Here is a 15,334-nt window from a genome sequence, read left to right as displayed (position 1 = left end):
GGGGCATAGATTGGGAAAAAGTGGGACTCTGAGACTTAGAATGAAGGCATTTGGGTGAATTCAGATAAATCTGAGAAACTTGAATCTCTATGTCCCCTTTAGGTTCCCCTTCCTTCCTTCTTTCCTTCTTCCCTCCTTTTTTTCTTTCTTTCTTCTTATTTTTTAAAAGATTTTATTTGTCAGAGATGGAGAGAGAGAGTGAGTGCATAAGTAGGGGGAGCAGCAGGCAGAGGGAGAAGCAGGCTCCCCACGGAGCAAGGAGCCTGATGTGGGGCTCAATCCCAGAACGCTGGGATCATGACCTAAACCGAAGGCAGATACTTAACTGACTGAGCCACCCAGACATCCCTCTTTCTTCTTATTTTAAGATAGTTTAAGACTCATATAAGTTGCAAAAATAGTACAGAGTTCCTGTGTACCCTTTGCCTGGTTTCCTCCAATGATAACCTTAGTACCCTGTAAAAAGTAGGAAACTAACTTTGGTACAATATTACTAACTCAGGTACAGACCTCCTTCAGATTTTGCTAGTTTTATAGGCACTCCTTTCTTGATGGATGTACAGTTCTATGACATTTTATCATATGTGTGGATTTGAGTAACTCATCATAACCAGGGTTCAGAACTGTTCCATCACCACAAGAAAACTATTGTGTTAGCCATTAATAGTCATGCCCTTCCCACAACTCTATCCCTGGCAACCACTGATATGTTCTCTAGCACTACAATGTTGTCACTTTAAGAATGTTCTATAAATGGAATTCTACACTATGTAACCCTTCAAGATCCATCCAAGTTATTGTGTGCATTGTTTGTTCTTTTTTATGGAACAATAGTATTTCATTCTCCTGATGACTTCTTTGCCAACCAAAACATTCCTTCTTCTTGTGTCTGTGGAGACTAGCCTCTCCTTGAGTGAAGACACTGCGGTTAGTCATCTGAAGCAGTTCCTTGTCTGACCTGGGAGAAGATAGCCCCGCCCCCCACCTCCCATTGCAAGATTTTGGAAATTCATATTGTCAGAGACATGAAAATATGTGTGGGAATGAATTTTTTAAGTGCTGACAAAAAGGAACAGAACTTAACATTGGACTGGGCTGAACTGATCAACGTGGGAGCACTTATCAGAGTTTTCTGATACAACGTGTCGCTCAAGCAGCAGTTTGGTTGACTGAAAACTGAACTTAATGGTGGCTTACTTTCAGTAGGCTGAGATGTCAGAGCGTCCCTGGTATATTTCAAGGAAGGAACCCAAAAGCTTCAGGAGCAGGAAAGTTATCCCAGAGGACATTCTTCATTAAGACATTGAGAACTGCGCTGATGAGGGGATCACCAGCATCTTTAAAAAGCTCATTGACAGCTTCCATCTGCATATCAGGGATGATGGTGGGAGATTTCACCATTGAAATGGGTTCCTTGATTTCATGCCAGAGTAACAGAAGCCAGGTATCAATGCTTAACCATCAGAGACTAGGTGAATGCAGTTACTAAAAAAGGCAATAGGACCAGAGTGGCAATCAGAATGTGTTAATTTACATAGGTTGCTGGCGGTGGCAATTCAATCATGGTGAATTAAATAGGTGGGCAGCTTCCTTAAGTAATTTTTTTATCCGTACAATCAGAAAAATCCTAGTTCTAGTTGACAGAGACCTGACTTGAGTTACCGCATGAGCCATGGCCTTTTATCCAGTGTATGAATGTAAGCCATTTCACAGGACCTTGAAGGGAGAAAAGGAGGGTCTTCGTGAGAACGGACCCTGTGACACAGCCAAAACCTTATCCTATAATCTTCCTTCCCCGTTTTTTCTTCACAAAAGGAACCAACTATCATTTTCCAGAGTTAGGGGCCTGAGGAAAAGGGAAATTTCCCTTTTAGATGTTCGTATATATCAGCTATGAGTATGCCAATCCCTATGGGCGGGCGGTCAAGCCATTAAAATCCATTGGTCAGAGTGGTGGTCATGAACATCACATGGTTAATCCAGTTTGGGATCTAGTACATTGTATGATTTCTTTCTTTCTTTTTTTTTTTTTAAAGATTTTATTTATTTATTCGACAGAGATAGAGACAGCCAGCGAGAGAGGGAACACAAGCAGGGGGGAGTGGGAGAGGAAGAAGCAGGCTCACAGCAGAGGAGCCCGATGTGGGGCTCGATCCCACAACGCCGGGATCACGCCCTGAGCCGAAGGCAGACGCTTAACCACTGTGCCACCCAGGCGCCCCACATGGTATGATTTCTGAATGCGTAGTTGGAATAGACAAACCCGGCAACTGGAAGAATATGGATACTGGCTCCCCAATCTATGGAGTGAAACCTAACAGTAGAAAGTCCTAATGGAAGTTCTGTAATTGCCTTTTCTTACCACGACAATCAACCAGAAGCATTAACCACATTCCTGGAGGGATTACAGAGATTGGAGCCACCATCAGAGACTTGAAAAATGCGGGTAGTGATTCCTGTCACTTCCCTATTTAACCTGCTGTTTAGCTTGGAAAGGAAGCTGGCTCTTGTGTATTATTGTAAATGTTATCAGGTAGTGACTAAATTATAGCTGTTTTAGATGTGTCCTCTTTATTTTTACTTTTTCTATGTGGCCTCTTTAAGGGAGCGTATGAACCTGCAGCCCCAGCTTTTGCAGCTGTTGATGCGGCAAGTGCTTTTTTCTCAGTAACACTTGACAAGTAGCCTCACAAGCATATTGCTCTCGCCAAGCAGTAGTAGCAGCATACCTTCGGCTGGTCTATTTGTTATAGCAGATAGCATTACTTTAACTAATATAGTTTCTCTCCAAATATTATACATTTTTATAAATTGTAAAGCAGCCAGAAATTCATTCACAGTAGTAAGAATAGTAGGTGAAAAACAAAACCGCTTTATTTCTGGGGCAAGAATTTATTTATTTTATCTTACTTACGTTTAGAATAAAAATTTTACTAGTTTTGAATGACCCTAAATGTTTCTGAACAAATGGGCAGATAAACAAATATATGTGCAAAATAACGGGGTTCTAAACGTGACAGACACATATATGACACAGTGGTCTCCAAAGTGGAGTGCGTCTACTTTGGAGAATACCAATTTAAACATCTAGGGATACAGAAGATGATCTAGTGCAATAAGGAAAGAAAGTATGCAAATTTTTCCGGGTATTTTGTATCTTACCGTCTTTTACAGGCATACCTTGTTTTAGTGCACTTTGCTTTATTATACTTCACAGACATTGCCTTTTTTTTTTTTTTTAACAAATCGAAGGTTTGTGGCAACCTCTGTGCTGGGCAAGTCCCTTGGTGCCATTTTTTCCAACATCATTTGCTCACTTCATGTCTCTGTGTCACATTTTGGTACCTCTCACAATATTTCATATTTTTTTCATCATTATTTTATTTGTTATGGTGATCCGTGATCAGTGACCTTTGATGTTACCACACAGACTGTACCCACAGAGATGGTGAACTTCATTGACAAACGTGTGTGATCTGACTGCTCCACTGACCAGCTGTTCCTCCATTTCTCTCCCTCTCCTAGGCACCTCCCTATTCTTTGAGACACAACAATAGTGAAAGTGGACCAATTAATAACCCTACAGTGACCTCTAAGTGTTCAAGTGAAAGGGAGAGTCACACATCTCTCACTTTAAATCAAAAGCTAGAAATGATTCACTTTAGTGAGGAAGGCATGTTGAAAGCTGAGATAGGTTGAAAGCTAGGCTTTTTTCACCAGTTAGCCAAGTTGTAAACGCAAAGGAAAAGTTTCTGAAGGAAATTAAAAGTGCTAAATCTGTGAACACACAAATGATAAGAAAATGAAACCGCTTTATGGCTGGGCTGGAGAAAGTGTGAGTGGTCTGGATAGAAAATAAACCAGCCACAGCATTCCCTTGCGTTGAAGCCTAATCCTGAGCAAAGCCCTGACTCTCTTCAATTCTGTGAAGGCTGAGAGAGGTGAGGAACTTACAGAAAAAAGGTTTGGAGCTAGCAGACGTTAGTTCATGAGGTTTATGTGAAGAAGCCGTCTCCGTGACATCAAAATGCAAGGTGAAGCTGCAGGTACCGTTGTAAAAGCTGCAGCAGGTGATCCGGAAGGTCTTGGTGAGATCATTAATGAAGGCGGCTACACCAAACAATATTTCAATACGGACAAACAGCCTTCCATTGGAAGAAGATGCTATTCAGACTTTTCACAGCTAGAGAGAAGCACTCAATGCCCGGCTTCAAAGCTTTTAACGACAGGCTGACTGTCTTGGTAGGGGCTACTGCAGCTGGTGACTTTAAGTTGAAGCCAATGTCATTGACCATTCTGACAATCCTAGGGCTCTGAAGAATTTTGCTGAATCTACTCAGCCCATGCTCTATAAAGGGAACAATGAAGCCTGGATGACCTCACATCTGTTTATAACATGGTTTACAGAATATTAAGGCTACTTTTGAGATCTGCTCAGAAAAAAAAAAAAAAGATTTCTTTCAAAATATTACTGCTCATTGAGAGGACTCTAATTTTGAAATAACTTCCCCTCTGGGTAAAATGCTATCAAACAGCACTGCATGCTACAGAGCAATTTTTGTGAAAGGGAAGAGTCAACAGATGCAGAAAACTTCATTGTTGTCTTAATTTAAGGAATTGCCACAGCCACCTGAACCTTTAGCAACCACTATCCCGATCAATCAGCAGCTATCAATGTAGAGGCAAGACCTTCCACCAGCAAGATTATAACTCCCTGAAAGTTCAAATGATGGTTAGCATTTTTTTTTTTAGCAATAAAGTACTTTTTAAATCAGGGTATGTACATTTATTTAGATGTAATGCTATCACACACTTAAAGGCCTACGATATAGTGTAAACATAACTTTTATATGCACGGGAAAACAAAAAATTCATTTGACTCACTTTATTGCAACACTTGCTTAATTTGGTGATCTGGAACTAAACCTGCAATATCCCTGAGGTATGCCTATAATTTTGATTTTTGAGTATATTTTATTATACCTATAACATGGTAGTACACATATAATTTGTGCATACATAATTACATATATTCGAAGTACATGTTCAAAAATATTGGACATGTTCAATGAAAATACATGTTCAAAAATATATTGGAAGTACATGTTCAAAAATTTTGTACTGAAAGGATATATAATTGAAATCATTTAGAGACCCCTGGCAAACTATATTTAGTAGTCTTGAAATAGAGGTAGCAACATGACAGTGTTATAAAGTCACAATATATCTAGTAAGGGGATGGATGGATAAGAGAGTGTTTAATATAAAGAAATACATACAGTATCAGACGGATTATAGTCTGAGCTGTATGTCTTAACTTCCTTGGTAATCCTGGACAAGCTACTATTTAATCAGTCCTGACTTCATTTTCTTTTTATCGAATATGGTGATGGGGCTAATTTGAGGTTTCATACTTTATGCTCACTTATACTCCAGAGGTTTTGAATAGTTCCTGTAGAGCACCTGCAAAGGGAGGAAGGAAAGACTACAGGCGGACTCTAGCCTTGCTATATTGCTTCACTACCTAACACCCTTTATTGATCAAATGTACAGGATAAGAACAGGGTCTGTGGTGTGGCTAGGGAGAAAAGAAAAGAAAACCACTGGGTCAACAGATGCTGATCTGCAACAGATGCAGATCATTTCTTAAGATCCCTTTTCATTTTAAGGACAAATAAAATTCAAAGTTCTTATAACTAATCTTTGGTGTCAAAAACAAAAGCCTTTCTAAATACTAGATTATGTCTTAGTAAGTATAAAACTCCTGGGTGAGCTAAATACAATTAAATATGTGGAAAGCCATTAATATGCTGTGCTTGATGTAAAATGTAAGGTTGCACTATGATGAATTGGCCTTTACTTGAATCAACTTACTTTACAAAGTCAACCATAAGTATAACTTGTGTAGTAGTTATATTTTTTTCCAAAATCTTTTTTTTTTTTTTTAAGTCGGCTCCACACCTAGCATGGAGCCCAATGTGGGGCTTTAACTCATGACTCCTGAGATCAAGACCTGAGCTGAGATCAAGAGTTGGGTGCCCCTCCAAAATCTTTTTATCAGCTTATTAATTCAATTGATTAATCTAATTGGTTATCATGAAAGGAAGGAAACCATAAAAGATCCTAGAGAGAGAATGAAGAGTTAGCAAAGCAGGAATACTAATAGTGCCCTTAATTGAATAGCTGCTATTGAGTAGCTCTGGCAATAGCACATTAAAATTTCTGGGGTGAAAATATTTTTGAAACAGACTGGAAATTTGGCTGGCCTGTTCTGAACAAATATTTTAAATCTTGGTTAGTCTCTCAAATTAGCTCTATTTGGTCTTTAGGATTCCATATTGGTATTTTCCTCAGCTTTATTTACATGAAAAATTAAGAATATTTTACTACATAATAATTAATTGGTCACAGTTTACACCTCCTTTCTTTCCACTTGATTATTGTCTTTCCACTTGGCTATTTGATTCTGTTGGAGTATTCGTGCTCCTGTGACTCTCAGAAAAAGCAACCGTTTATGCTAGCAATGCCTCCATGGTGGGCTGAACAACAATGGTTTTAAATCCTACACACCATAGGGGCGCCTGGGTGGCACAGCGGTAAACGCCTTCGGCTCAGGGCGTGATCCCAGCGTTGCGGGATCGAGCCCCACATCAGGCTCTTCAGCTATGAGCCTGCTTCTTCCTCTCCCACTCCCCCTGCTTGTGTTCCCTCTCTCACTGGCTGTCTCTATCTCTGTCAAATAAATAAAATCTTAAAAAAAAAAATCCTACACACCATAATGTCATTTAAGTAACAGCAGCCAGAAGCCACTCTTACAGTACTCTTATTTTCCTTACAAGGTTGTCTTTTGCATTTAAGGGCTGAATCACATCTAGGGTGGAGGGGGTTATCGATGGGCAAGGTACATGTAAACTCTCTCAGGAGCTTGTACTGTTTGGAGTCTACTTAGCACCCTGACTCCGCAGGAAGGCAAGACACACCTTTCAAAGGACTTTGCACGTAGCTCACATTCAACACCATTTCACTCAGCTTAAAAATACATCCCTAATCACCCACTCGGGTTTGAAATGTTTGCAATTCACACATACATAAATACACGTCGCCCTTAATCTGTGCTATTATGTCCTACTTCCGATCCTGTTAAAAAAGAAGATTAAAACAACGCGGAATCCTAAGTCCACACTGTACACCTAGATACACTAGAACTTAAAAAAAGACTGACCTCGTAATAACTACCTGGTTTCAGTGCCCGCGGTGTCGTACCCCATCCTCATCTAGATTTCCTCCAGCCCCGCCTTCAGGCCAATGGGACGGATTTCTTGCTCCGCCCCTTTCCTCACAGCCAATGGGGCGCGCCGCACCACCCGCAGGCCACAACCCCATTGAATCGCCCCTCCAGCGCCTCAAGCTTGGGCTGGCCGTCACTCCCCGCCCCCCGCGCGCTTTCCGGACCCGGCGCATGCGCACTCTCATCGGGCCCCCGGAGAGACGCTTAGGGATCGATTTTCTTTTCCTTTCTTTCTCCAGTCGCGCGACTCTCCAAAACCCTTTTCGCCCAACTGTAGCTGAGGCTCCCCCTCCTAGTCAGGGAAGGTGCTGCTCCGGCCTTGGGTGCGTCAGTATCCGGATGTGGAGCCGCTCTCGCCCGGCGGGGACTCTGTGGCGGGGCGGAGCGCGGCGGCGTGCGCGGGGGCAGAGAGAAGGGGGCCAGTGGGCCCGGGCGCTCGCCGGACGCCGGGAGGTACCACCGCTGCCCACGGGGGAGGAGGCGGCGCCGGCAGTCGGGCGCCCACCCCGGAGCGAGGGGCTAGGGGAGAAAAAAGGCCGGCAGTTAAGCTTGCTCCCCGCCGCCTTCGCCGTCTCCCCCGGGCTAGCCTCCCCCGGCCCCCTGCGCTCCCCGCGCTCCCGGCCGGGGGAGAGCGTGGTTTCCTGGCGGCCGTCGCTGTAGCCCGGCCGGGGAGCCCGGAGGAAGCGGGGGAGTCCCCGCCCACGGCCCCCTCCCCTCTGCCCGCCCGCCTCCGCCGCCTCTGAGCCGCTGCGGTCCGGCCTCCAGTCCGAGCGGGGGGCGCGGCGGCGGCGGCTACGGCTGGAGGGCGGTTGTGGGCTTGGCGGGGACCGCGCCGCCGCCCCCGTGAGTTACTCCCACGTCCCCCGGGGCTCGCTGCCGCTCCCGCCGGCGCCGAGAGTCCGGCCCGGGCCCAACTCCCTCACGGGCCCCCCGGCGGCGGCAGCGGCGGAGCCCACCGCCCGGGCCCCGATGAGTAACTCCCGGAATAACCGGGTGATGGTGGAAGGGGTCGGGGCCCGGGTAGTGCGCGGCCCGGACTGGAAGTGGGGAAAGCAGGACGGCGGCGAGGGTCATGTGGGCACGGTCCGGAGCTTCGAGAGCCCCGAGGAGGTGGTGGTGGTGTGGGACAACGGCACCGCCGCCAACTACCGCTGCTCCGGGGCCTACGACCTGCGCATCCTGGACAGCGCGCCCACGGGTAAGTCTTAGCCCCCTGGCCCCGGGCCTGCGCGCGTGCGGGGAAGGGGCGAGACCGGGAGGTCGTCGGGCTTCCTGGGAGAAGCCCGCGGTGGGAAGGGAGAGAACCAAGGAGATTTTAGGTTCAGTACCTGGTAGACAAAAACTTGCAGAAAAGACCCCGCTACCCCCACGGGAAATGATGGCAGCACCGTCACCAGGATGCTTTCAAGCCTAGAAGGCACAAAGCACCGGGAAGACAACAGACTGTTCCCCTCCTCCTTCTCTAGGGAGAGTCTGGAGAGGCCTGTCTAATAAGCCATTGAAATTAATCAGCCACCGAGTGATAACTGTCTGAAGAGAGGCTTGCCTAGCCATATGGTGTTTAGTTGTCGGGTTACAATTGCCGAGGGGCCTCTGGTAGCTCGAATTTGTTGAGATACCATGTATGTATGTATGTATGTATGTATGTATGTATAAGTATGTATTGCCCCCTGTAATACATAGAAAGACTTGGAGTTCAGTAGCTGAATGTTAATTGAGAGCTTGTAGAATGATTTTTCATCTAAATTGTTTCATTACTAATAGAGGGAAAAACAGTCTAAGCTGTTGAACCATTTCCTGTGTTAAATACCTTTTCCAAGTGGATTAGACACTGATTTTTTTGTAGTTAATATTCCATCTTGTATGTAAAATTATATCAGAGACTTACCCATTCATGCACAATGAGTCAAGGTCCTTGATTCACAAATTTCAGGAATCTGTTTGTTATTGACTCTAGTATTTTTATGTAAGGTGGGAAACTGAAGGCTTGTGCTCATAAAATAAAGATCTAACCTTATTTCGTTGGATTACTTTAATCAAAAACATTTTTACAGAATTGCCCATGATACTCTATTTAGTAGAAAGTAGTTCAAATTTAAAATTTGTTACTTTTCAGAATGCATAAATAAGCTATTTTTAAAAATTGAGGTATTGTTGACATATCAGTTTTCCGTGTACAACGTGATTTGATATTTATATATATTGCAAAATGATTATCACAGTAAGTCTAGTTAGCATCCATCATTATACATAGTTAATAAAATTTTTTTCCCTTTGTAATGAGAACTTTTAAGATTTACTGTCTTACCAACTTTCCAATATGCAACACAGTGTTATTAATTGTAGTCACCATGCTGTACATAACATCCCAAGACATTTATTTTATAACTGGAAGTTTGTGCCTTTTGACACCCTTCATCCATTTTGCTTACTCCCACCTTTGGCAACCACCAATCTATTCTTTGTATCTATGAGCTTTATTTATTTATTTTTTTGAGATTTCCTGTATAAATGAGATCATATGGTATATGTCTTTCTCTGTTTTATTTCACTTGGCACAGTGTTCTCGAGATGCATCCATGTTGTTGCAAATGGCAGGGCTTAATTTTTTTATGGTTGAGTCATATTCCATTTTATATGTGTGTGTGTATGTATAATATATATACACATACACACACACATATATGGCACATTTTCTTTATCCATTCATCCATCGATTGACTTTTAGGTTGTTTCCTTGTCTTGGCTATTGTAAATAATGCTGCAGTGAACATGAGGATGCATATATGTTTTTGAGTTAGTGTTTTCATTTCTTTGGGTAGATACCCAGAAGTATTGCCTGATCATATGGTAGTTCTATTTTTAATCTTTTGAGGAACCTCCATACTGTACCAGTTTACGTTCCCACCAACAGTAAACATCCTTAGTTTTGTCCACATCCTTGCCAATCCTTGCTATTTCTTGTCTTTTTGATAGTAGCCATTCTAACAAGCGTGAGGTGATATCTCATTGTGGTTTTGATTTGCATTTTTATGTTGATTAGTGATGTTGAACATTTTTTCATTTGTCTGTTGGCCATCTGTATTTATTTTTTTAAAGATTTTATTTATTTATTGGACAGAGAGAGACACAGCGAGAGAGGGAACAGGGGGAGCGGGAGAGGGAGAAGCAGGCTTCCTGCTGAGCAGGGAGCCTGACATGGGACTCGATCCTAGGACCCTGGGATCATGACCTGAGCCGAAGGCAGACGCTTAACGACTGAGCCACCCAGGCACCCCATGGCCATCTGTATCTTTGTTGAAAAAATATTCAGATCCTCTGTCCATTTTTTAATCAGATTGGTTTTTCTGCTGTTGAATTGTATGAGTTCTTTATGTATTTTAGATATTAATCCCTTATGTGTATTATTTGCAAGTATTTTCTCCCATTCAGTAGGTTGCTCTTTCATTTTGTTGATGGCTTCCTTTACTGTGCAGTGACTTTTTAGTTTGATGTAGTCCCACTTGTTTATTTTTGCTTTTGTTGCTTTTGCTTTTGGTGTCAAGTCCAAAAAAATCATTGCCAAAATCATTATTAAAGAGCTTACTGCCTATGTTTTCTTTTAGGAGTTTTATGGTTTCACATCTTAACTTTAAAGTCTATTACATTTTGAGTTAATTCATAAATAAGCTACTTCTGTGGCTTGATGATTGAGTTTGACAAAGCCTAACAAATCTGAAATGGATTCATAATTGTTATTGGCAGCAACAAGTCAACTCAGTTTTTTTTTTGAACAGATAATTCATAAAATTGTGTTTCATAGCTGGTTATTTAAACATTGAGAAAGATGTATATGCATGTCCAAAGGAAAAGATTCAACAGTACGGAAAGGGACAGTCATTGTTATCAGTTTCCTGTGTATTCTTACATACTCTATTTATTGCAAACATATTTATCAATATACTGTAAATCTACCTTTTTAAAGCACAAATGGTAATAAACTATATTCTCTTCTGCACTTTTGTTTCTTTCACTTAATAGTACATATCGGAAATTGTTCCACGTTAGCACATGTAGGTCTACCTTATTCTTTCATAACTGCATAATATTCCAGTGACTGGGTGTCATCATCTCTTTAACCAGTGCTTTCTTGATGGGCGTTTATATTGTTTCAGGTCTTCTTATTTACAATGATGGCAGTGAATAATCCTATGCATATGTGCTGAGTACTTCTGTTGTGGAAATGCTGCATCAGGGGGTACACATATTTAACATTTTGATAGATATTGACTAATTGCTGTCCAAAGACATTTTACCACTTCACACTCTGACATTTTACACTGAATGAGGCATATACCTGTTTCTGCAGGCTCTTAAAATTTGATCTTGCTAGCTCAAGCTGAAGTTTGACCACAACTCAGTAATTTGGAGTCGTCTTGGTATCAGTAATTGCAGGTTTATGAGGAAATTTAAATATCTTTCTAGGGTAAAGTGTAACAAATCCTATACTATAGCAGTTTTTGAAGGGATGTTGATGTTGTCTGTGCTTTGTGGTGTGAAGTATATCTGTCATAAATAGTTTCATTATCTTATATAAAAGCAGATGTTTTTAGAGGTAATTGTTTTAAAATCTCAGTTTAATTTACAAGATAATTTTACATGTTTAATTTGTTGTGTGTAATAATTCATCTTGCTCATCTGATTCTTTTAACAGACATTTTAAAAGCATTTCTAGATGCAGGGTAGCTGGCCTTCTTATGCAATGCTATTGAAATGTATTTTAATTTCTATGATTTAATATCTTCAGTATTTTTTTTTTCCTTAAAGGATTGAACAAATTACAAGCTCGTAGATCTGATTTTACCCCAGGACTATAATATTTCAATTTTCAATTTTCTTTTCTCTTTTTTCTTCAAAATATTTGATAATTGATGTCTATTGGTACTTTATTACATTCTCAAGATTTATTAAATATTGTATACAGTACTTGATATTTATTTACATCATAGTTAAAATAAAAATAAATTTAACCTTTCTGAAATAATTTTAGGTTTACAAAAATTACAAAACTAGTAAAAAGAGTCCCCTTTTTTGCCCCTTGTTCATTTTCTTCAAGTATTAATATCTTACAAAGTACAATTATTGAAACCAGAAAAATAAATTAGTACAATACTATTAACTAATCTACAGACCTTATTCAAATTCCAAATTTGGCCCACTCATGTCCTTTTTCTGGTCCAGGATCCAATCTACATTCTCAGTTACTATTGCATATAGTAATTGAGCTGCATGTGAGGCTGTCGAATTCTCCAGCTCCAGATTGTCTGTCTTTACTCTTGTGGTATTATTTTTTTACTTTATCAGGGTTCTTAATCTTTTACATTTTCTTTGTTCTAAACAGCAGCTCAAAGTTCCAGTCATCCTACACTGTTGAAGCCAAGCTGTGCCTTTGGGAGAAGATACGATATTGTCATATCTACTTAACTATCAGATCTTACCCAATATTCAAATTACTGAAATCTTATCTTGTCTGTAAAGCTTCTTTTGTTTAATGAGAAAAATCAACCTATTAATATTTGCTTGCAAGTGTATGGTTAGGGTCAACATAGGTGTTGGTAGCTGGTAAATTACATTACCAAGTGTGGGAGAAAATTTTCACTTAGAAGCTGGCTTTTCCCTTTATGTATGAGATAAATGGATTAGATCATTTTAGATACAAATTTTCTTCTAGCTTCGAAAATTTGATTTGATGTTAATAGTAAAGAGCTAATAACTATTCATACAGCTAACCAGCTAACCTGGAAATACAAATTAAAAAAAGATATCTTTCACTCCAGTCAGAGTGACAAAAATTGAAAGCCTAAAAATAGTATGTATTGATGCAGAATATGAGAAATCAGAGCTCTCAGGTTATTGGTGGGACAGTAAATTGATACAACCATTTTAAGAAGCAGTTTGGCAGTCTCGTAAACTTGACAGTGCACGTATTCTGCAACTTAGAAAATCTTCTAAGTGTATATCCATGAGATCCTCAGGCACAAATCCATAGAAAGGTGTATATAAAGAAATTCATTGCAGTATTGTTTATAAAAGCAATAATTTGTTAACTACTTAGAGTTTTTACGTAGAGTAATTTGTATGTCATGTTACATGAGTCTCATACAATAACATATTAGCAGTTAAGGTGAAAGAATTAGTGTATATTTACCAAATATTTGTTGAGTAAAAAAGTAGGTTTCAAAGCGATACTGTAGATAATACTATGCTTTTTTGTAACTTTTAAATACTGAAAAATTATGGTAAAATGTATGTAGAGAAAGGATAAATACCTGGACTGAAAGGATCCAACCGTCAGGGTGATATTTTGTTATTTTGCTTCTCATCAGAATATTCTTTTTTTAAAAATTGAGAGCAATATGATTTTTCTTCATTTTTTGAAAGTCTTAGTTGAATATGTTAGTAAATCAAATCTGATTCTAAATTGAATTTGCGTCTGTTCTTGATTTTGCTAGATGCTGTAGCTTTTAGGAGACCTCACAAAGATGGATAATTGATCCAAAGGGAAGAAGTGCATTTCTGAGTATGTTATGCTGGTTTTAAGCTCTTGCGTCTTGGCTTCAAACCCACTCTGTCTGTATTCTACCTTGTGAAGCTGGGGTAGCACTCTGCATCTTCTTTTTTGCCAGCTGGATCCTAGTTGGTTCTGCCAATAGGGGACGCTCTAAGGAGACTGGAAGGCTGGAGTGGGAAAAGGAACGTGTTCTTTTCTGTTTTGCTTGCTTCCTTTTGGTATCATCTTATCCAGCAGGATTTCAGTGTCAATATTTGATTCCAGTTTACTTAGTTCCAGTATAACCAGAAATATCCTCAGCGTGCCCCCACTCATTGACACCAGCACCAGCTGGTCATGACCCTTTCATTAAGGCCTGGGTCCTAGCCCTAGCCCTGTGGGACACTTTTTTTAAGCCTCTTATATTTTAGTAATCTCATTTTTTTTCATCGTTTCCCCATTTCTAGAAGTGGGGGATTGGTGTCCTGACCAGTCCTAACTGGACCCTAACTAATACAATTTACTAGATCTTAATCTTATTTTTCTATTCTATTACCAGTTAAGTAAAATTTTTATTGAAATTTAGCTAGTAATTTTCCATCTTTTCTGAGGCTAATCATTTCTTATGTATGAATTGGAAGGTGTTTCACTTTTATATTTTGAATCCATGAATTCCGAATTTACTGAATTTAAAATGAAGTAAAATATTTTCTTTTAAGGATATGAATATGAAAATTTATTGGGGATACACATCATTTTGGTATTAAAAACCATATAATGATGGAAACATCTCCAAATACCAGTTTTCACCTTGCTTACTCTAGTTTCTTTTGGGCAGCACTTATTTTCTCGCATCATTTCTACCTGGGACACATTAAATGGGTATAATTAAAAAATCTTATAAGGAGCATACCATTAACAGCTACTTTTCATCCCAGAAAATGTGTGCAATTTTGAAACATTTATTTTTCATTTATTTTGTAAATGAAAAATATGGAACTCATTCTTAATTTTGCATCTTAAGCAGTTTGTCTCAATATAATCAACAACATGTTGTTTTGTGTCATTAACATGCATTCCACAAATCCACTTAATTAGGCACAAAAAAGCTGCAGCATGTCTTAATATGCCAGAGGTGAGCAACGGTGGTGGGCCCTGCTTCTCAGTCTCTCACTGACCTTCAGTACACCTGTGTCCCCTGTGTGATGTGTGAGTTTTTGTACAGGCCCACTGAGGGTGCTAGTTGTCAGCTGACTAATTTATAGTTAGTAAAACTTAATTTCATTCTTAGATTTTTAGGAAAAAAATAAATATAAAAGTAAAAGTTTCAGTGAAAGTCCACAACCCCTTTTTTAGAATGCTTGGGACGAGTTTATACTTTTGGATTTTAGAACTATAATATGGTATGTTTGCAACACAGTACATAACACCCACTTTGAAGTCCACAGTGGCACCATGTAATCAAATAAATTAATATTTCTGCAGGGAAGCATATGAATTATTATCCTAAGGGGATA

General features: G+C 40.1%; 1 protein-coding gene across 1 annotated transcript in view; it reads left to right on the top strand.

Annotated features, from left to right (window-relative positions):
* The first annotated feature begins 8,064 nt into the window (after window positions 1-8,064).
* Window positions 8,065-15,334, top strand: part of MIB1 (MIB E3 ubiquitin protein ligase 1) — a 127,787-nt gene continuing 120,517 nt past the window's right edge. The window contains exon 1 of the mRNA XM_040632663.1: window positions 8,065-8,486. Within this exon, the coding sequence (XP_040488597.1) occupies window positions 8,258-8,486 (229 nt within the window). The 5' untranslated portion in view covers window positions 8,065-8,257. The remainder of the gene's footprint in view (window positions 8,487-15,334) is intronic.

This window comes from Ursus maritimus, unplaced genomic scaffold (assembly GCF_017311325.1).
Source record: "Ursus maritimus isolate PB19 unplaced genomic scaffold, ASM1731132v1 scaffold_18, whole genome shotgun sequence".
Classification (NCBI taxonomy): domain Eukaryota; kingdom Metazoa; phylum Chordata; class Mammalia; order Carnivora; family Ursidae; genus Ursus; species Ursus maritimus.
Note: the sequence above shows the minus strand (reverse complement) of the source record. Positions and strands in the feature narration are given on the sequence as shown.